The sequence below is a fragment of the Ptychodera flava genome, chromosome 5, assembly GCF_041260155.1.
Source record: "Ptychodera flava strain L36383 chromosome 5, AS_Pfla_20210202, whole genome shotgun sequence".
In the NCBI taxonomy this organism is placed as follows: Eukaryota; Metazoa; Hemichordata; class Enteropneusta; family Ptychoderidae; genus Ptychodera; species Ptychodera flava.
Genome location: NC_091932.1, coordinates 13971047 through 13994214, shown reverse-complemented (window position 1 = coordinate 13994214; position 23168 = coordinate 13971047). Strand labels below are relative to the sequence as shown.

Genomic DNA, 23168 nt, shown 5'->3' with positions numbered 1-23168 from the left:
AATGATTGCATATTTTGTGGACATTCGCTGCAAAAAAAACAGAACCAAATTTTAATTTACTTCTCTCTTTCACTGGTAACAAATGAAGTCGGAATAAAACTGGCTGGTAACGAGGAATCCTATGCATAAGGCTATTACAACAGTCCAGCCGTTAGGTGAAAAAAGGCATTTGCTAAATTTTCTGTGGTCCATGAAAATAAAACGAACATTACAGATCTCGTACAGTTTGAAAAAATACAGATTGACAAATAATATGTATAAGAGTTACAATAAAACCATCCAAATTGAGCAGAACACCAACTTGAAGATCTTTTACTTTTGTGGACGGGCTGAAATCGAACCTACCAATCTTGTGACTGTCAAGTTAAGTCACATGTCTTTTGAAACACAATGAAAAGGTGAACTACCTCGAATCAGCCTTTTCATCATTCGGGATGAGCATGTTTGACCTAATCCACTGACGAAGATTATGTATGTATAGTTCATGTTCCAACTTGCCATCGTCTTGACTATTACAATTCTGAGAATCGTCGGCATATAGCATAAGCAAGGCTTTGGGAAGAAATAATTTCATCAAGAAAAGGTGTGTAAAGAGTGGAAAGTATATGTCCTGGGACAGAACCTTGTGGGGCACTAAATCATACAGCAGCATCTTGCGATGTTATTGAATATACGAGGCCTGTCACATACAAACAAAACCACTGTAAGGCTGAACATGATATTCCAGCACTGGCGCATTTATAACATAACAACAGAACAGTTAACAATTACATTAAAAAAACTTTCGCTAGCCTAGGTTTTCGCCAACCTTACTGACGAAATACCGATATATCGACGGATCTTTTTAACGTAGACATATCTTTTGGCTGCCAAATGTCACGGATTACTACGAAATGTAGAAAATGTTTATGTATGTAGGATTTGAAATTCGAATAATGAATACATCGTTGTGCGTTATCTTGCTATGTGTCGGAGCTCTCGCTACTCGTGTATATATTTCCGTCTTGATATTTAGAGATGGTTGATTGGATGTGGTGAGTCCAAAGAACATAAAAACAAGCAAACGAAAGGCCTAAAATAAAAAGATGAAATAAAAACCTATAGCTTTTTAATGAGTCAGAAAATGAGACAAAAAGCCTACAGGTTTGGGGTCTCAATGATCTTCCATAAGCAGATTTAATATTCAAAGGCGGTAACAGATGCGATTGCTGCAAGTGGGCCAACCCAAACATATTACACACATATAATCCGCACGTGCAATGCCAAATTGTTGTAATCGACTGAAAACCTCAACAGTTGAACAGAATAGCTAAATCATTATGATGGTCGGACGATGCAAGAACGTGGTTATTACTCTGGTTGTGATAAGCGCTGTTTTCAGCATTCTGCTATATCTAAGTGAGTAACTAACTAATTCTACATATTTAGAATGATTAGTATAACATTCCCATATATTCCTTTTTATTTTATGGTTTGATTTTATAAGATTCGGTACTTTTTAAACTAGTTTTCATATTTGCATCAACATGATCTACGACAAATATTCTTTTCAGATGATAAGGAATATAGGAGACTACAAGGTGTGATATCGGGGTTCAAACAAGCAATGGTAAGACAATGTAAATTTTCCTTCTGTGTCATTATTTTTTTGTATTAACTGTACATGCAATACGGACTTTTATCTAAAAACCTGTGTGATATTTTTGAGCTTATAACTGTAAATGTAAGTCTAACAAATATCTTAAAAGCAGTGACACTATTGAGCTAACCAGCAACATGACAACAAAGTCTCAATGTTGCGAATCTAAGGTAACTCTTGAGATTAAAAACTTGACAATTTGCACTTCTATTATACTTAGAAATGGTACCGTAAATTTGGGGAAGTAGACTTTCTGATAGTAAGTTAAATGTTCGATATACACATGCAACAATAGTATTTTATACTAACCCAGGACGAATGAAACATTAAAATTGTGAAACGAGGAAAATACGGTGACATTGATAGAAGTTTTGAAGTTACCGCGATGAAAGCAGAGACGCTTATTGTCCGTAAACTTGTAAAAATTTGGTACGGGAGATATATCGACAAGGTTGTAGAACATTTTGCAAGGTCGGTTCCCCCGTACTTAATGGCTATGTTGCCGCAAACTCCTTCAGAATACACCCGTTGTAGATGCACTTCAACAATTTTGTATCAAACTCCTTCCTATGTAATCGGGTAATGGTGTTGCATGGGATCTTGATAATGTGGTCGTTTGGTATGTGCATAGACTCTAGAAAGAAGGGGCTGAAAACAGCGGCGTTTAAGGCAAAATGCCTCAGGAAGAGATATTGCACTATCAAACTTTCGGAATATTTTATTCGTCTATCACTTGCTGGTGCCAATTTATTTAGAGCTCACTGAATAACTACAGTTGTCATCGGCTAATTTTTTGTGAAAATCGATTGTTTTCTCGAATTTTTCTAATAGAGTTACCACAGGAATGGCGGCCATTTTGAATTGAATATTTCAGTAAACTGCTTCTCTGGTATCAACATTTACAGTGGCACATGATTTTTATTCCTTTTTAAGAGAATGTTGATAGGCAACTTGCGGAAAGTTTAAGCAAAAGCTTAAAGCGCAGTGGTCGTCGCGCTGCGCGTGCGCGATTTTTTTGTTGATAAACATAAATGTTTGTAAACATAACTCTCTTCAACTTCAATCGGAGTGAGATGGGAGCGGTCCCTCACTTTGCTAACGCCTTTGTAAGACTCAACATCACGCAATAGTTAAATATTAAGATCGGAAACGAACTTCAGTGGTGTATTTCTGTCTGTAAACTCATGTAAGGCCACAGGCGACCCAAGTATTACTGAGTTTTTCACACTGTTTTCTCTTCTTTCTTCATGCTCTGAATGATCGGAATAAATAAAATAAATGGTTTATATAACCTAACCTAACCTAACCTGTGACTCTTTATTTATTTTACACTCCATTACAAGGACGTATATCTCTCATACACACATGCTGTAATTAATTAGTCAACACAACTAATTATGCTAATCCGTGGACTTATCAGAGGTTGGTCAACATCGGAAAGATAGTGATGCATTCCTATCTTTCGCGATGTTGACCAACCCGTAAAATCCCTGATAAGTCCACGGATTAGCATAATTAGTTGTGTTGACTTATTAATTACAGCATGTGTGTATGAGAGATATATACGTCCTTGTAATGGAGTGTAAAATAAATAAAGAGTCACAGGTTAGGTTAGGTTAGGTTATATAAACCATTTACTTTATTTATTCGATCATTCAGAGCATGAAGAAAGAAGAGAAAATGATAGAGAAAACAGTGTGAAAAACTCAGTAATACTTGGGTCGCCTGTGGTCATGGCAGAGATCCAACGGCTAGCTAGTGTAGGCCTACCGGTGCTACGCAAACTTTGTTGTTGTACCTCCCTTTGCCGGGTAGGCCTGAATCCTCTTTCAAATGAGATAATCCCACATAACAAGAAGACCTATGAAAGGTCCTTCGCTTGACGTGATACCTGTACTCGGAATTCTCGTTTGCACCCCCCAACGGGGTAAACTTCGTAGTGGAGTTGGATTCTCCACAGCCGAGTGTAGCGCGCCATATACCCGGTTCTCTTGACACCGACGTTCATGCAGACCACGGAACAGATGCTTCTTGCTGCAGCGGGCATTGCTCTGCGAGCTGTAGATTTCTGTAGCTTGCATTTTTGTCAATTGTACTCCTGTTGGGCCTCTTGAAATGAAAGTTCTCGTCCTTGCTAGCGATGTCGTAGACCAGAGCCCGGTCATTGATATTCTGTTGGCATATACACGCGTACGGGTAAGTGTTTAGCTCCATGGCTCGAGCGAGCCCATTCAACTGATTCAAGAAAATCATGATCAAATGTGATCTCAATCCAGCGTGTAATTACTGTTCAATATTCAGCAGATATTTAACTTAGATTAATTGACCTTTTATTGCGTGTTAGATTAGCGGCAATATCGCAAACATAATAATCAACCCATAACTTAATGCGGCATTCTCGGAAATGTTGTCAACAAGGGGGACCCCTTTAGGAGCATGCGCAGCGCGACGACCACTGCGCTTTAAGTTTTTCGCTCTAGAGGCCCATACTACCTTAAAGGCAGGGGGAGCCTATAAATACCCCCTATCTCCCTGGGGATTCATAATCCAACATGAGTGGCACATTGTAACAACGTCAACGAATGCTCCCGAAAATCTGGATCTTTCAACAACCATGGTGTAAATTAAAGCACTGTTCCAACATATTACGTTTTGTGAATACTTGTGGCATCACCCTGTTGGCGAAATTCTCTCATTTTTTCCATTTTAAGTTGATTTTTTATGCCAAAACTGCTTCGATGCTGTGTTCGAAGCGTCCAACAAACAATAGATGAAAGCATTCAAACAGCTGCCAATCACGAGGGGACGCGCAAAGGTGCAAACGATCAAACATTTGTGTGTACATCGGATCGATTACGATGTCAACAATGAATAAACGATTCTTACTACTGAACGAAAAAGCTTGACCAACGGTTACTGAACACGCGCCTCAATGAATTCAGACACAAACGGACTACTTCATGGTTTCAAGCAGATTGCCTCTCCCTTTTTGTTCGTTGATATGTGTACCTGTAGGCCTATGAATGGGTGATGTGTGTGTTGACCTGCAGTACGATATTTTACGATAGATCGCTTTTGGAAGTATGTTGTGGCCTAGACCTGCGTACGATGCCGTGTGTTCCCGGCGTTATACGGCCCCCCACCACAGCTCTGCTGATTACCATGGACAAAACCGGCAACATGCGGATCCAATTTGGACGGAGCACGAAAAACTATTTTCTAACTGTATTCGGCCGAAATCAACTCGATTCCGATCTACATGTATGCAGCCTACCCAAACCACTCAACCGCTCACAGACTGCGAAAAAATGCTCTCGTGACGTCCAAAACCGTTGTTTGCTCGCGATGCACGGTCAATGGCTCATGCAGTGGACGGGAATATGCATTGGATACGTTCATGTCACGATTACATGTATACAGGTGCCCATGAGCTTCATTATTTCCTGTCGGGTCGGGGCGATGAAACTAAATCGTGATTGATTCATCTCTGTCGGATTTGACCAAAAAGAGACTCTTATCATAGATTATAGCATCAAATGTTGACCGTTCAGACTGAAACATGATAAAAGGTCTGAAGATCGCCGTGATCGGTGATGTCGTTCTTCTCTATACGTTTTTCTGAGCTAGTTTTTTACTAAATTGTTCGAGTATTAGCTGACGTTTTTTTGAAAACTTAATCAACTTTTCTTTCCTAACCAGGGCACAACATTACCTTTTTTACTTTCATGGTAACCTATGATGAATTAAATCGCAGATTAATAGACTCTTATGTTCTTCCTCGATTGTCTGTGACTGATTTTGCTATCCCAATATCGATATTGCGTTCGCACTCGGGTGTCTTGAAACTTACGTCATTCACTGAAATAGTTTTCGGACAAACTCAAGAAATTCGACAACTACTAACGAATAGTCGGCAAAATTTACAGAGACAAGCAATAATAATTATGGTCATTTTACCGTCTTTTTTACCATTTTTGCCGTCTTTAGATAAGCGGACTCGTTTGACGGAAACAGTATATAACGATCTGAGTTCCCATATTTTTACCCTACCGTGCGAGTGTAGTATATTCGAATGAGTGAGATCATAATCTTACGCTGTTCCGAGTGGTCTGGAGATTTTTTATAATATACAATAAATTGACCTTATCAAAATTACTCTGTTTTACATTGCTTGGATATTGATATTTTTCCGTACGTTTTGACTGTTGATTTGAAGTCTTTTGATTCTCCATTGGCAGCAGCACATGTACGGTTACAACCGCCATGTGATGACCAGAGTGTGATTGTAAAGTTGTCGGGAAGTTGTTCAGAAGAAAAATCATTTTGTATTTAGAGGCTTCAGTTCGGGATTTTTCAAGATAAACAAATCATTATACATTTCCTACGTCTTTGAAACGGGGATTACGGTAATGTGATGAATGTGATGAAAATTTTGTGAACGTCTTTGCAATGTGTTCCCACGATGAGTGTGAACTGATTCTTTGGTAGTAAAAATCGTCAGAAATGGTCCAGTGACCGTGATAAAATAAACACAGATGCAAAACCATTGCGAGGAAGATAGTAAGAAATTCACATTGCAATATTTGCATTTTTACAAGTGTGTATAAGAACAGCAAGCAGGTGTTCGGCGGTCTATTGCTTCTATCATAATGATCTTGATCGCAGCTATTTGGCGAGAAGACAGCGGGTACTTATATTCTCGCAAAATTATTGATATCATGTCTTTGTGTTAAAAAATTTTCGATCGGAGGCAGCTCAAATCAACAGCCGTGATATATTCGGAATCGTGTTCTCACTGGACACCGAACTATCTGCTATCAACAGTACGTTATGTACCATCGGCGGTAACACATTGGTCGTAATCTTGTCTAATTCTGCCCTGCCGTTTGTACCGTCCAGAAATTTCAAAGCTAGATTTTTTCACCCTGACATATAATACAGCGACCTTGCACACTAATGATCATTCCACTGTTTCTATTGGGGTTTGTTGGTTTTTTAATTTGCTCCGTGGCCCCGGTAAGATTTTTTCAATACGATACACAGTTTGAAATTTTTTCAAGGTAAATTTAGTATATTCCCAGTTTGTGGGGTAAAGTTTTCTGGAGTGAAAGTTTGAGTTGACGCTGATAGAGTAGACGTCGAGCCCGGCACAGTTGACTGGGACCCGGTCGGTTTGGGGTCGTTTAGTCCAGAAACCTGCAGCAGAGTTCTGTATGATCACCGTTCGGCATTTGGATGATTTTTTGGTCAAAGTAATGCAGTAACAATGTACTCCAGATTCTTTGTGTTGTTTTGTCACAACCGTCATACGCGTATACGGACGGTTTTCGATTAAAAACGGTATGTAGTAATATCCAGTGCTCGTAAATGCGTGCAAAATTTATTCAGTGACTGTTTACGCAGCAGTCGTAAATACGACTAGGATTTACCACCACGTAACAACTGTAAACACCGCATCAACAGTCCATACGAAAATTTTGTGCTGAATCGAGAGAGATAACAATTGCGGTAGAAAAGGTCAGTCCATCATCCGTCAAAGTTGTTGATCGGAAAAATCTTCACTGTTCACAAACTACATGAGTGGCTGTTATAGTTGTACACGTAGTTCTGTGGGCTTTCCACTGTCCCTTGTTATGAGCTATGTTCAAAGTGCGTCAAGCTACGAATATTTTCATGTACTGAGTTACAGACATCGGTGAAGTACCGGGTACATTGATTTTGTTCAAAACCACTGCCTGTTTGTTCCTCGTATTGTTTTTTGTGTCCCTAACGTCGACTGGCTCTATGTGCGTACAAACATAGCAGTCGGGATTAAGATTTCCTGGATAAATAGATTTATTCCGCCTCTGACGCAAAGATACACACTGTTTTACATGTGCCACTCCTAGGCCCTGGGATCGATTTCCATACTACTTTAAGGTGAAGAAATGTAGCTGTAATCCCTGTAAATACGAGATACCGACAATCTGCTCATTTAAACGGTGTGTACTACCTTAAAATGAATATTCATGCCATCTGTCTTGAAAATAAACTGTTTTTAGTGTTGAAGCACCGAATAGTGACAGAGGTGTTAATCCCTTTTGCACATTCTGAAGAAAAACAAACAAAATCAAGTCTTTAAAATATTTTCTAGCATTCGTTAATATTCCAACAGTATTATAGTACAGTTATCATAACGCATTACTGCCCTGGATTTGCCTCTGAGTCCTCTTGCTATTCTTAGCCTGCCTTTGCCATCAATAACATTCTGTATTTGAATAATCCAAATTGACACATAACAAAAAATGCCTATGCCAATCCCGCCTAACATATAAATGAGTTCCCGTTTCTGTTGATCCGGAGAAGGGGTTTGTCTACTTACAGCTGTAAATTTCGGTTTGGCCAACATAGAATTGGAGCTCGTCATCTCGCAGGCGTAAATCCTCTTTCAGCTGCTAGTATTTACATGCCCTCCATTTCCACTCATTTAATCATTTCAGTTATGGACCTGATGGCAAAGTGTCTTCTTTGATACTTTTCTAGAGCTCGATCAGGCCTTCCGCTGCCTGTTTTAAACTCTTCATTTTGACTCGATAGACTTTGAGCATGAATCGCGCACGAATGTAAATGCTATTGAACAGGGCATTGCCCCTGAAACTGTCATATTAAATTATGTTACCATAGTTACACCATTACTCTAGAATATATTTTGGAATAATACTTTTCTACTGTAGAACCTCTTATATTACAATTGATAGTTTAAAGAAACCTGTTTAGCAATGATATTTACGAATATAATTTCTAAACGAGTGTTTTCAACTGTTGTTGTTTCAATCGTTTTATATGAAAGGAAAAATACTTAAACAATGACATGGTCCCCACTTGTAATCGGGAATAAGTCAGTTGAAGTAACTGTATTGAAGTTGATATGATGCGCATGAAACAAGAAATGAGGTTGCTAACGGCCTGGACAGGGCATAGTATACTTACTAGGAAAGTTCATTAGATATGCAAATTAGCAATTTATTAACATGATACTGCTAAATGTCTTTCTACGCAATGTTAGGACTGTGTGCTAAAGATCTGTACTAAATGACATCAAATTTGCTGCAGTATTATTACAGTGTGTGGGGGTTCGAATCCCGTTTGGGTTATAGTATAATTTATATTACTATATGCAAATTACAATGAACTGACATGATCATGTCGAATGTCTTTGCGCACAGTAACAGCTCTGGTATATGAATATCTGTACCAAGTTTCATTGAATTTGAGTCAATATTTGACCATATCACCGGCAATATGAAAATTCATTAAATATTCAAATTAGCAGTCAATTCATATACTACTTGATACACTTTCATCAAATTTGGCGCATTCCCTCCAGACACACAGCTCTTTTACAGAAATCACCTAATTATGCGAATTAGCACTAATCATGAATGCCACAACCAAAACAATTGACGTAAATATGTATGCCAAAGAACGGAACCTAAAAAATCAGTTCCCATGGACTTCCTCCGTGGAGTCTCAGAATATTCATCCATTCCATTTTATAAATTGCACGATCGGGCTTGGCTTTCACGTCCACGGTTCTGCAGCCCTTTTGCCAAGCGAGCTGCACCCCTTGCAGAGTCCCCGGCGACTTTTCAATTCTACGTTTAGGACCAAGACACTGATGTGGAATAATGTAAACGAAAAGCAATTAAATCGACGTCCATAACACCAAAACTAGTCACAATTATTGTAACATGTGTCTCTATCACAGCAGTCTCTGTAAGCCGTGCCTGTCTCCCAAGCACGAGCGGCAGCTCCACTTCCATGAGTTGCTCCTGCAATTTCTTATATTTCTTTTGACAATTGTGCTACCTGCCAACCTCTTTCCAGCAGTAATCGGACCAGGGCTCTGTTCTTTTCACTCAAAGAGCCTTCATTTTCTACTATTGCAGGAACAATATTTCATACCATCCATTCCATGTGTTTACCAGTAATAAGACCAGCGCTAACCAAAGCAATCAAAGACCACATATAGGCTGTAAACGTTGACTTTCTTGTGTATTATTACAGTAAAATTACTCTCAAATAATCGCAATCATACCAATCCATAATCCAATAACACTAGGTCAAATTTGTAAGACAATAGTTGTAAACATACACACAAAACAGCACAGAACAGACAGTAAATAGACGGTACAAACAAAGTCAAATTCATGAAAGAAAGATATATGGACCTCTGGCCAAAAGACCAAGAAGTGATGTCAGGTGTTTCGAAATAGTAAGCGCATCCTGCCCCACAAAATCAGGACAAAATATTAAATATTAAATATGCAAATTATGAATTAGTAGTTAGCTGATCTGAAAATGCAAAATGACACTCAATATAGCAAGTTTCGTCAACATTGGTTTAATCAATCAAGATATAAATCCCTAATTATGACAGTTCATCAAATATGCAAATTAGCAATTAACTTTCATGTCACCCCTCAATACCTTGCGAGGCTGACATATGCTAGTGTGATCAAAATTATTAGCAAATCTCATCAAATTCTGTACAGCCACTCTCGATGTATATCCGTTTTTTTCTGAAATCATTAATTTTACAGATGAGTAAAAACATGCAAGCCTTACCGACAGAACATATGTCAGTTCCTGTCATTCCTCAACAGAATCTATGCACCAGATTTAATTCCAACACTATCAGCCGTTCTATGTCAAGCCAACAGACAGACAGACAGACAGAGGGGCGACATTAGCTCATTAGCTTAACACGTGAGCTAAAGACGAAAATGAGGTCGGAACGATTAGTGATGGAGATGTCGTCGTTTTCCGCATCCAAAAAAAACCAAAACACAAACAAAATAAAGTCTCAAAGAATTTCCCGGTATTCTTTAAATATTTAACAGTATTATAGTACAAAATACCATCACGCATTTACTGTTCTTGTTTTGCCATATGTGTCTGTTGTAAAATGATGGAACATACTTTATCACAGATTATTATCAAAAAGAAAGATTTGTATGTTGCAGCTTTAACATCTCTTGTGAACGCAATAATATCTTATTATCGCTTAAGATTGGGCACCGGTATCTTAGTCTGGTTCCCTGACCCATTTCCCGGTAGAGGGCGAGGGGAAATATAGGGTCAGGTACCGGGTAGCCATCTTGAACAGAATTTTGTTCAAGATGGCGGAGGTTAGTCACCTGACAGAACATGCTACAACAAATATGGCTGCTACCATGAAAACGCCGGTCAAAATTCGACTGGATCAGAATTGTGTTCGAACACTGGTATCCGAACCAAAAACATTGGCACACGAGACGGGAAACATAAACTGAAAGGATTAATCCAGAAGTACGGGGAAATAGAGGTGATTGAGGGCTGGCTGTTATATCGCAGCAGTACTTGTTGCGTGTATCGAACGCGCTAGGGTCATTGAGGTCATCGCAGACTGTGGCGTGACCCCAATGACCCTAGCACGTTCGATACACGCCGCAAGTACTGCTGCGATATCACAGCTAATTGAAAGCAAACTTTGTTGGAACTGTGAACGACGATTGATTTCGATGGATAGAATGGTGTCCGAATTTCGTGAAAAATTCCAGGCATCATGTCGACGTTCTAAAAGTATTAAGACTAGGTGTGCTAAATCACAGTGGCTAAATCATGGAGGTAGAAGTCTTTCTTTCTACCTCCAATCTTTGTGGTACAAACAAGAAGTTGGTGTCAAGTGAGCCTGAAAGTGCGAAACCCAAGAAAGATGAGAAAAAGTTAAAAGTGTTACTTTCATCCAATCACAGCTTGTTTTATTTTAACCCAATAGCGTCCATGTTTACATTAGCCGGTACCTGACCCTATATTTCCCCACGCCCTCTACCGGGGAAATGGGTCAGGGAACCAGACTGGGCACCGGTATCTCTGCATCAGTGATATTAGCATAAAATTTGCATAATCACGTTTGCAACGTGAACTAAAATATCACGTCATTCGCGAGAAAGGCGTTCTAAGGGAGCATTCGTTTTTTTACGGGGGGTCGGTGGAATTTGAGCGACAAATGAAATGTAAAAAGCGACCCCCCTCCAAATGAAATTTCTAAATTTAACCCCCCTCAATTCATCAATTGTAAAATGTGACCCCCCCCCCCCCCATAAAAAAAAAAATCATCAGATTTGATTCATCAACCCTTCGCACCCTGTGGCCCCGAGCTGAAAAAGTTTCCTCACATACTAGAGAATCATCAACATTTTTGGTGAAATTCCAAAATCAAATTTTTTGTACACAATCTCTACTCTAGTCTAATCAAGTACACTAATATCAATAATTAAGAGTACATAAATACACAGATTTACCCAGTTTTATATTGGAAAAAACTTATTCATAGTTTCCTCATAGACAAGATAGTGAATCAACATTTCGGTGAAATTCCAAAATCAAATTTCTTGCACAAACATCCACTTGTAACCACCCTAATATCAATAATCAAGCGAACATAAATACACAGATTTAACTACTTTTGTATTGGAAAAAAATTATTCATAGTTTCCTCTGACAAGATAGTGAATTAACAATTCGGTGAAATTCCAAAATCAAATTTCTTGCTCACACATGCAGTGGTAACTACCCTAGTCTTATCAAGTACATTAATATCAATAATCAAGAGTCTATAAATACACAGATTTAGCTAGTTTTGTATTTAAAAGAAATAATGCATAGCTTCTCATAGATTATGTATGGAGGACCTGTGTATTTTCTATTTTGCCTGGGAGTTCTTGTGTGTTATCACTGTATACCTAGGGAGTCCAAGACGGGAACTTTCCAGAGAGTGTTTTCCGTTGCATGCTGCACTGGAAGGTTTGAGTGTCAGCGTGTGCTTTTTAAGTCAGATATTTCTCTATTTTGAGTTTTACTCAAATCAGCAGATATGTAAAGAAACCGGTGAGTGGCAGAGATCGAACTTTATGCGGATCGGACTGCTTATTTAAACCCTACGCCATCCTCTACTTTAGTCGATCGAACGAACATTGCTCACTCAAGTGAAACTTTGAAAGCCGTGCCGTATATATGCAATATGCGCACTGCACGCTGAGATGGTATCACCACAAGTTGAAAGCTGATCTTTCTGCAGCAAATTGTGTTTTAACTGCGAACTTTATTCCGTTTATGAGTTCAGTCAGATGTCTGAGATTATCATGAGAACATTATTTCGGTTACACAAGCAACATTTCGTTGAAATTCCAAATTTCCATAACTCAATACAAACTTTTTAAGAATTGGACCCCCCCCCCTTCAATCATTGATTGTAACATTTGACCCCCCCTTAAAAAGCGGTTTTGTAAAAGTCAACCCCCCTTGATTTCCACCGACCCCCCCCCCCTCCCTGTAAAAAACGAATGCTCCCAAACAACATGTGCATGCCCGGCGCGCACCACTGTAAACATTCCAAACGGGACCGCGAACGCGTGTGGAAATCTATGCCGTATAGTACAGGTTAGCGATAAATGCATGGATCCAGAGTCGACTAGAGAGTTAGAAAGAGTGATGTCGGTACAGATTTTCCTCGAAACCTGACTTTAAACAGAAGGCTTATTTTGAGTACTCCCCTATTCTGGTCGTATACGTCGGCGGTGGAGAGCAGGATATGCAATACCTGTGGGTCCGTAGCTGTGGTGTTTTCAGACGGGAATCCCGTCTTAAAACACCACTGCTATGGACCCACAGCGAGATACGCAATTACTTACGAGATACGACAAACTGTACAGTACATAACTCTACAAATCGCCTTCATCGAAGCCTCCCCGTTGCTATGGGACTTTAGTGAAAATTTTATGGCATGCCCTTTTTTGGTACTTACATTGGTTAATTCACAGTGAAGTTTACAGGCCCAGCTTCGCGATCAGTGGATCATCACCCTGCCATTACACTTGGTAGTGCATGCACGGTGAGAGGACCGTCCAGCGAGTGTCGACTGTAGTTTCGTGATTATACCATGGTATTTTTTCTCTTTTTTTGCCACAATGTAAAATGTATTTTGATGTTTCATTTACGAAAATTTGAGATGAACATGGAGTCAATTTACCTACCACATTTCCCTCATCACCGCGGCTGTGACACATTTTTACTAGTATTTCCCGACTTTGGTTGTAGCCCTGCGTACGGTCTGTGGTGGAGGCCGTACTATAACGCCGGGAACACAGAGACCTCGGCCTGTACACAGGCAGTAGCATTTGTTTCAGCTCCCCTGATCATGGTCACATACCAGGGCACCTAAAAATAAACTGATCTTTTGTAACATATAGACATTGTAGCAGCTTTTTGACAGGGGTGAGGTTTTCTTCGAAACCAGAAAACAACAGCTATGCAGCACATTATCTGACATGCTGGCATACAAGAATTGTTTGAAATCTCTCTCTCTCTCTCTCTCTCTCTCTCTCTCTCTCTCTCTCTCTCTCTCTAAAACTTACATGTTTTATGATCCAGAGGTCAATTTTCAGATTCATTTCACACTTTATTTCATGAGATGTCCTTTCTCCCTCTAATAGCCATTCAAAGTTACTTTCACATTCAATTTTTTTCTTTCCCTCTATTTCAATTTTTATGAATCCTGAAATTCAGTCTATACCTATGAACGAGTCAACTATCTTAGTAAAACGCAATAAAGGTGAAAACATTTTCTTTGTTGTTTTTTTTGGTGATAGTATTTACTAATGTGTTTGCTGGTCACCTAGTCTTATCATTCGTGTTTTATATCATAACTATCTACAAAACCTTTCATTCTGTAGAATTCTATCTTCAGAAAAAGAGTGGCATGTTTCAGAATGAAGATTAACAAAACTCACTTCTACATATTACTTCAGATTGTATAGAACTGAGAAAAGTGAATATTTTGAATTGAGAATGCTTTATTCACATCATAATACTAGCAGACTTCAAACAAGTTTACCTGTGTGTAGTGTAGTAGCAATGAGTGAAATCTACATTGTAAGCTTATGGCAACAAAAGGCTCTGTCACAATATATATTGCTCTTTTGTAAATAATACCTTACTTGTTTATTCACATGCCTCTCATACATTCAGATAGTGTGTTCTTTTGTAATTACAAAATAAAACAAAATTATAATTTCAAACATAGACCCTAGGGTCTATGTTTCAAAGCATCAATGACATAAATATCTTATGGGGCATTTGGTAGGCTGTCCGGTTTGAACAAGATCTGAAGCTTCCTGATAAGGCAGATAATTTTGATACTCCTGTAGATTTCAAGGTTAACTCCACTATGCATCATATATCTGCAAAATAATGACAGAAATTCTTGATTTTGTTGATCAGAAAATGAGGACAACATCCACATCCTTTGTCCATGTTTCCGTATTTTACTGACTCCTTACAGTTTTATAGTAATATATGCTATCCTTGTCTGAACAACTTCAAATACTTACAAATTTATGTACATCTCTCTCCATGAGTAGATATTCACATAATTATATACTTCATAATCCATTGTAGTATTAGTGTCTGTGAAAAAGTAATTTTAGATCAGATAACTCAGAATATCTAGACTTGAATTTTAAAATTTTGTCTTTTTGTGGTTGATTCAATTTAAAGTGGGAACTTTAGGATCTAGAACATGTTGAATACAATCAAATCATTATATCATATTATAATAAGCTTAGAGCATAAAAGAAGAAAAGCCAGCAATCATTTGTATAGTGTAGAAAATAAATTTCATGTTTATAGCAAGAAATATAAAATGTGTGCAACTTACTGGTATCATTTTCTTCTGCAGCTGTGATGAAATGATCTTGATCATCAGAAATAATTATAATAAGCCAGCTGCATCTGAAATTTGTAAAAAAACAACAATATTGCTGAATATGACTTGGAAAACACATCATCCATTACATTAACATTTTGATATAAAGAGTCTAAAGCAAGAAATTGATTCCTTCTGCACAGTTTTATCTGCATAGGAAAAGTAATTGCAAATTGGGACAATGATGCATCCAAACTTTGACTTGTGTACTCATTTGTGTTTCCATATCAACATGTGTGTAGTAGTGCAAATTAAAATCTAAACTGAGGTTGATTCAAATGTTTTACTTTACAATTCGATATCGAAAAGTACATATATATTCTGTCAGATTTGGTTATATACGGCAATTTATCCCCGCTTACGACCAAGACATCCTCATAGCAATGCTCATCAGCATAACGTGTCACAGCCATGGCACAATATCAGCCATCCCCAGGTGATTCGGATTATCATCAGATATTGAGTCTGGTCACCGAGTTGACCTCAACGCGGCAACGGAGTTATATCATACCACACAACAGCACACAAGTAAAATCAAAGACAGTAGAGGGGGAAGACTGTCTGTGGTACACTGGCCCCCAGTCGCTCGGCTTGTCTCCCCATAACAGTTACTGTCCGGCCAAGGTGTTCACTCCACGATCTAAGCACCAGTCTTGCACATAGCCTTTCAGTCTGCTGAGGTTCATTCCAAATTTATTCTGTTTTTATATTTATATGCCCACAGACTTGGAGCAATTCTATGTCTATAGTAAAATGAAGTAAAAACACTGGACAACTTCGGATATGAAATTCGTACGTGTTCCGGACTTCTAGTAGGCACATCGAAAACACTCATTTATTAATTTAAAGGGATGAAGTCGGCCATTTTTCATGAATTTGTTTGATACAAGATACTACTTAAATTATTCGACATGTTGAAAGATACTGAAAGAATGGGTGACCATGCATATATTTGACCTCGGTTTTATACACGATCAATGAAACGATCGCTAAATGATCATTTCACCATAGTTTCATGTATCGTGTCTAAAACCGGGGTCAAATATACGCATGGTCACCAATTTAGTCAGTATCTGTCAACATGTCAAACAATAAGTAGTAGATCTTATATCAAACAAAATTTACGAAAAATGGCCGACTTTGTCCCTCTAAAGTAGCAACATCATCAAACTTTCCTTGCCTTGACAAGTGAAACTGAATAATGTCGTTCAATATTTGACTTGTAGTCAATGTCAGCGTGTCCAACGTCGCCCGGCTTCGAGTACTTCTATCAAGATGGCGTCGTCCGTATGTTCGGCTTGTCCTTCTGCGATTCCACGACGTCCATCGCGCTCAATAACCAAGGAAACTCTACCGAACGCCAGATATTTGGTGATTTCGTTCACCGACATTAGGTGGTCGACAGTAAAATCCCTAAGACTTTTCGCATAGCCAACGAATGTTACTGCATTTTACGAGCAGTAAAGACGGTCGGTCGATTTATCTACATGTTGACGGATCGTATTTTGGACTAGCACTTCTCTAACGAGGATAAACAAGAAAAATGTAGGTCCCGAAACGCACAAAATCAGTGATTTTTGCAGGGGTGTAGTACCCCCAGTGAAAAACAAACATCAAATCATTCCGATCGAAAAAGGAATGAGTCAAGCCCTAGCCGTATTCACTAAATAACACCCTGGGTAAATATTTTGGTTCAAATGTAACGAGTTAAAAAGTCTTAGGGTTTTGAACTTTCGGCTACCTAATTTGCATATCGTCATCCGGGCGCGCGCTGATAGCGCGACTTGTTTTTGACGTCTCTCCCCATTTGGGAAATGCGTGCCGAGCGTTTTCCTCAAAAGTCAAGAGAAAGATCGTAAACACACCCATAGCAAACACAAAAACAAAGATACCGGTGCCCCATCTTAATATCGAATAATTGATGACCCTCTCGTGAAATACTGAAAGTCGTAAAATCACAAAAATTGCGACTTGTGTGATATTGAAAAAGTTGCATTAAAAGAGCTTGATGCACTTTATAACGGGACATAACGGAAATAATGGAACATAATTTATCAAGATTTGTATGTTGCAGCTGTAACATCTCTTGTGAACGCACTCAACCGAAGAGGGTTCTTTATTTATTGCGTTGGATTTTTGGTTGTTTTATCGTACACATGAAAACAAGTGTGAGATGGCATATCTTTATGTCGTCTTAATATCGAATAATTGAGGACCCTCTCGTGAAATACTAATAGTCGTAAAATCACAAAACTTGCGACTTGTGTGATATTGAAAAAGTTGCATTAAAAGAGCTCGATGCACTTTATAACGGATAAAAAAATTTCATTCCGCACACTTGTTCCAAAACCCTTCATTGAATGATTTAAGGTATAGACACACGTTTAATGCATTTTTACAGAGATTTTAGTTTTATTTCAAAATTGGAGTCCGCACTGTTTGACCTTTACATGAGGAAAAATGTCGAGACAATACTGTATAAAGAAATGCTTAAAATACTAATAAAAATAGACTTTTTGCGAACTACGCGTACTGTTATATTCGGTTGTCTTAACTGTGTAGGGATTAGTTAGGATAGGGACGCAAGGTCAACAGATTATGTTAATTTTTCTGATCTTGTCCGGCGCGCTGACAAGCGGAAGGCAGAGACACGTAAAACGTAAGCGTGGTCGTAAGAAGAGAGTAAGTAAGATCATGGACCAGGCGACCAGAACAAAACTCAGATTGTCTGACTTAGGGTCGTACTATAGCAACGTGGCAGATGATGAGATGTCGGACACGAGTCTTTCTTCCGACGAGGAAGCTGGTTGATTATCAGATTCTCTCCATCAAAGTAAGTTCTCCAACGTGAAAGTCAGCGACAGAGTCTGTCTACCACAGTATGCTCATTCCGATGGCGATGCGAAGGTCGGCGATAAGTGAACAAATTTGTGAATGAAACTGGTGGACGTGTCAAGCGATATGCATAAATTTTCATCTTCCAGGGGAAGTTCAACAAGCGCATGGGCCGAATGACGAACTTGAATAGTCACCGCCATGGCTTCTGTGACGCCCCGATGTGATGTGGTCCACTGAGGCTCTCGCAAAAGTAAAATATCGTAATTCGCCTCCGACGGGCGTAAAGACACTTCTAAACTGAAGAGAAACGGATTGATAGATCTTGACAACCGTTTACAATTACGGTAACAAGCTTAGACTCTAATTTGAGCAAAAACAGATTAGCCGTGGCAGTGTTTGTTATGTAAATAAACCGCCCTCATTACAGTACTCGTACATCTCAGCAATTTTTGTGTGTTTCTCCCGATTTTCTCGCCATTTATGATCTCCCGAAGGGTATTTGATGTAAAATACAAAAAATCTAGTGTCCTGCTTGATGCAAGTTCGTGAACATGAATAAAAATCGCCCGGAAAGTTATATTAACGATCGATTTTTGTACGTATAGGGGTGTTTACACAATTCTTTGATTATCTGTCTTCCGATTTTGGCCTGACAAGCGTAACTTTAGGTTGGAGTAGGGTGCACAGATCGGTCTGATTTTTTACTGGGTCACAGTAGCAATACATATCTGAAAAAAGGTGTCTCAGATTTTCGGTAAAATTCATGGAACAAGAGAAAGTCTTGCTGAAGTGAACGAAACCCGGTAATTTATTCAAAACCCAGAGTTGTTACTTTCACACCTTATTGTGCTGAAACAAAAGGGAATAGAAAAACTCTGGGACACCTTTTTTCCCCCAGAGTACTCAATTGCTGATTTCTGTTAAAAGATCTCAAGTCGCCATAGTCCTTGAACACCTAAATTTTTTTAGGTAAAAAAACTCAAAAACGCAGATTTTTGACAGAAATGGACACAGACACAATGATTTTGGAAAATAAACATATTTTTCATAATGTTGAGATATAGGGCTAACAGAAAATATATGTGTAGGGTCCAAAAGTGAAATTTATTGAGTTAAAGTGAGTTTAAAATAAGTATTATCTAACGTGTGTCTCTACCTTAATGGTGCAGATTAGTGACAAAATATTTTGAATGGTGATACAAGCATGAAAATTAGTATGTAAGCTCCTTTTGATAACATTTTAGTGAAAAAAGTTATCCACGCATAACTCCATCATGACGGTAATTTTCCAAGATGGCTACCGATTACCCTCCTGTGAAATTGCACTGTTTCACATTTAGACTAAATGTACATATAACAAACTAAATCTATGTTTTTGATAATGTTGATCCCGTTTATCTACTTAATTTTGCAATATTTCATCTGTAATTAATAAACACCTATTGCCTGGTCATGAGGGCTATAGCGCCCGTCTATTACCCCGAGGGGCCGTGTGTTACCAGAAACACATGGCTATTCACGATGTGTTTCTGGTAACACACGCCTACGAGGGGTAAAAGACGGGCGCTATAGCCCGAATAAAGTCCAGGCTATAGGTGTTTTATAACACACCACATGCTCAGTGCTCAAAGCTAAGTGCGGCAGCTAGCAAGTGAATGCTCAATTTTTGAATGAACAGCGACAGGAAACCTCGGCAAAGCTCACAGTTGAATACATTTGCATGTAATAAAATGCAAAGGATTAGCGACTATGAATGTCCACTGTAAAAATGCAAAGCGCAAACATAAACACGGCAAAAAGACGCTGGTGAAGCTACAGAAACATGACACGTGTACAGCGTCCCTTCCTTCATTAACACAGATTACATAGCTAGGAAAAATGTAATCGTAATATTAATGAAAGAAGACTCAGTGACACAAGAGTGGCGTTGCTGAAATCTGGGGATGGACTCCACACAGACGTCGTAGTGCACCTCCCCTGCGGTGGCAATCGCAGATTTGAGTGGCATCGAGGGGGGGGGGGGGCTGACGTGGTGTCGGAGTGAAGCCTGCCAACACAGTGAGTTTGTCCGGCGTCGCTACCAGCCTGGCACATGAGGAGGGCCTGAAATTCACTGGCTCAAGTCACGTGACAGACCGCGTTGTACCATGACAAACCCTACAGGCTCTGTGATGGCAACCCCCAAATTGGCGTAGCAACAGGCGGTCTGGGCATTCTATGCATGGACCCATAAACGATGAGAGAGACGAGCTGTTAAACAACAAGAATGAATGGAAATAAACAGCATGAACTATGTTAACTATGCAAGTAGCCAATGCAAGTAAACTTTATGACATTAATGCTCTGATGTCCCTAATGCACAAGAAGTGTTCACGAGGTCAATGTTCATGCCCTGACTTCACGTCCCTGACTACGGTCCAACGCGGAGCAGCAAATATGTGAACTGTAGTGTGCATGAAGGAAAAACTACGCAATCCGAGGGAGCTGAATAAGTGAAAAGAATGGCCAAAACACACAAATGTCAAAACACAGTCCCTCTATGGACTGTGGTCAAAAGTAACTCTAACAGAATGCAGCACATGAATAGTGCAGGGCAAATGGGGAACAATTGAGTGCCAATAGTGCGCTGCGATCGAAGGGTACATTAATGTCAATGTCCTGACGCATTGGCAATGCGACCAATATTGAAGGGACAGCTCGTAGGTATGCAGTTGGCGTTGAGATGTAAACCTGGTAGGCACCGCTTCTCCATCTTCCTAGTGTCTTGATGAGCCACTCTGGTAGTTTGGCTTCCAGCACCACTCCTGAAGCTGTGGGTGGCAAAGTGATGAGCGTTGTCTATCTCAGCTATGCTGAGCAGGTCACGAAGATGGATAGTCAGGGCGTGTTGTGTGAGCCACGCTCCATTGTTAAATTGGAAGACTGGCGTCTCCGCTTCAGCGGCATGAAAACGTCTATATTTAGTATAAGTCCACACGGCACAAATTCCTGTGTTTGTGGGCGCAATCCTGATATGCTGCCCCGACTGTATGGGTCAGTTTTTGATGCCTGGAGTGAGATTTCTAGGTCTTCAGATATTGTCTCATCGCGAGCCAGTAGTGTGCGTGCTTTATCGAAGTCGTGGCTCCCTGGTGCTGTGAATTCACTGACACGGAGGAAGCCGAAGAAAGGCATGGTAAAGGCTGACCACAGCATTAGCTTGTCATGGTTACATAAAGACATTTGCGCTCGCATGGCTTCCTTAAGTCTCATAAGTATGTCAATGGTAATGGGTAGTCTCGTGCGTTTTTGGCCTCCTAGCTTCGGTGTATGCCTTGCATTGTACGTTGTAGCTGTATGTGGTTGCTGATTTCATCTTCGAAGCCCATTTCCGTGTGCAGGCGAATTATAGCTGCGAGGTAGACCTTGATTGAGGTAAACTTGAGACCATTGCGTGCCAGGTTCGCGATGAGGAGAGTTGCCGACTGCAGTGTCACTGGGGTGGGACACGTTAGACCGTGTGTGTGGCAGAACGCGAAATAGTTTGACTGACAGACCTGGTATGTTTTCCTTGTGGAGTCTGCTATGCTGTTGTATATAAAAGCCTAAGCATGTGACTCTAGTTGGAGGACAGCAGGATTTCCGGTTGGAGGCGACTTTGAATGCTGCATGGGTCTTGGTCTGCCATCGGTGCAAGCTGCCTGAATTTCGTCATCTGCAAATGAGAAAGTGAATCAGCTATTGTGTTATCTGTGCCTCGTATGTGAGCAAGCATGACATGAAATTTCCCTTTGGCAGCTGCTAAGAAAATAGCTCTGACCAAACGCATTATTCGTGGACAGCGCGATGACCATTTTTTCCAGATGCTGACCACCGATGTATTATCGCAATGGAAGAGAATTCTCGGTCCATGCCACGAGTGCCCAAATTGAACAGGCCAGCATGATTGGGTACATCTCTTGCCACTCGATTGAAGCATGCACGTCGTTCGGCCAGGTGAGATGAAACCAATAACCTTTGTAGTATGCACCACAGCCGATTGACCCAGCGGCATCTGTAAACAGTTCAAGGTCGGAGAATGCAGACCACTCTGTATCAAGGAAGGATGCTGAGCCGTTCAAAGTGGGAAGAAAATCGAGCCACCATTGGACGTCGAGGCGAAAGTCTTCTGACAGGGTGATGATGTCATTGGTGCATCTGACGGTTGTGCTGAGATCGATCATAGGGCGTAAGAAGATTCTGTCACCTTGAATACATTTGCAAGCAAAGGAGAGAGTTGCTATTAAAGATAGAAGTTGGCGTTTCGTGCAGCTTTGTTCCTGTATTCATGTTGGCAAGGCTTGCATCAGATCTCTGAGCTTGTCATTTGGGAGTCACATGACCATTTTGATTGTGTCGAGTTCGATGCCGAGGAAAATGATGAATGGTGATGGGCCTTTAATCTTCTCGCGGGCGGTTGGGACGCCAAGGTCGTGACAGACTGATACCATTGCTGGCATTTATCAGTGTGAGGAGGTCCTGCTGCAAATACATGAAGCTGCAGTGGGGTTGTTGGTTGGAGTGACATGGTCAGCTCTGGCTTGCATATTATGCCCTCGAAAGGCCTGTGGTGCAAAAGGGCTGGTCTTGCTGTTGTTTTGAACCAGAGTTTTGGTGGAATGATGCTCCATGGCCAGAGGCAGAGCAGATGGAATATGTGTGAATGCGACCATGTGCAAATGGACTTTTGCAGTTCCCTCGGTTGACCTATCAACATACCTTGGTGCTTGCTGTTAGTTCGACGCTGTTGTGTAACTGTAGGCTTGGCATGGAGTGGTCCAAGTAATATGGGTTGCGTAAGGGCAGCATGGGTGTGACATTCAGATTTTAAATGACCTCTTTGGCCGCGAAGCATTCTGGAATCAGCAGATATGGATGCTGCTGGAA

The 23168-nt window shown here is 40.0% G+C and overlaps 1 protein-coding gene across 1 annotated transcript in view; it reads left to right on the top strand.

The window, feature by feature from the left end:
• Positions 1–1290: 1290 nt before the first annotated feature.
• Positions 1291–23168, top strand: part of LOC139132500 (probable methyltransferase-like protein 24) — a 36510-nt gene continuing 14632 nt past the window's right edge. The window contains exons 1-2 of the mRNA XM_070698823.1: positions 1291–1398; positions 1554–1609. Coding sequence (XP_070554924.1) covers positions 1320–1398; positions 1554–1609 — 135 coding nt within the window. The 5' untranslated portion in view covers positions 1291–1319. The remainder of the gene's footprint in view (positions 1399–1553; positions 1610–23168) is intronic.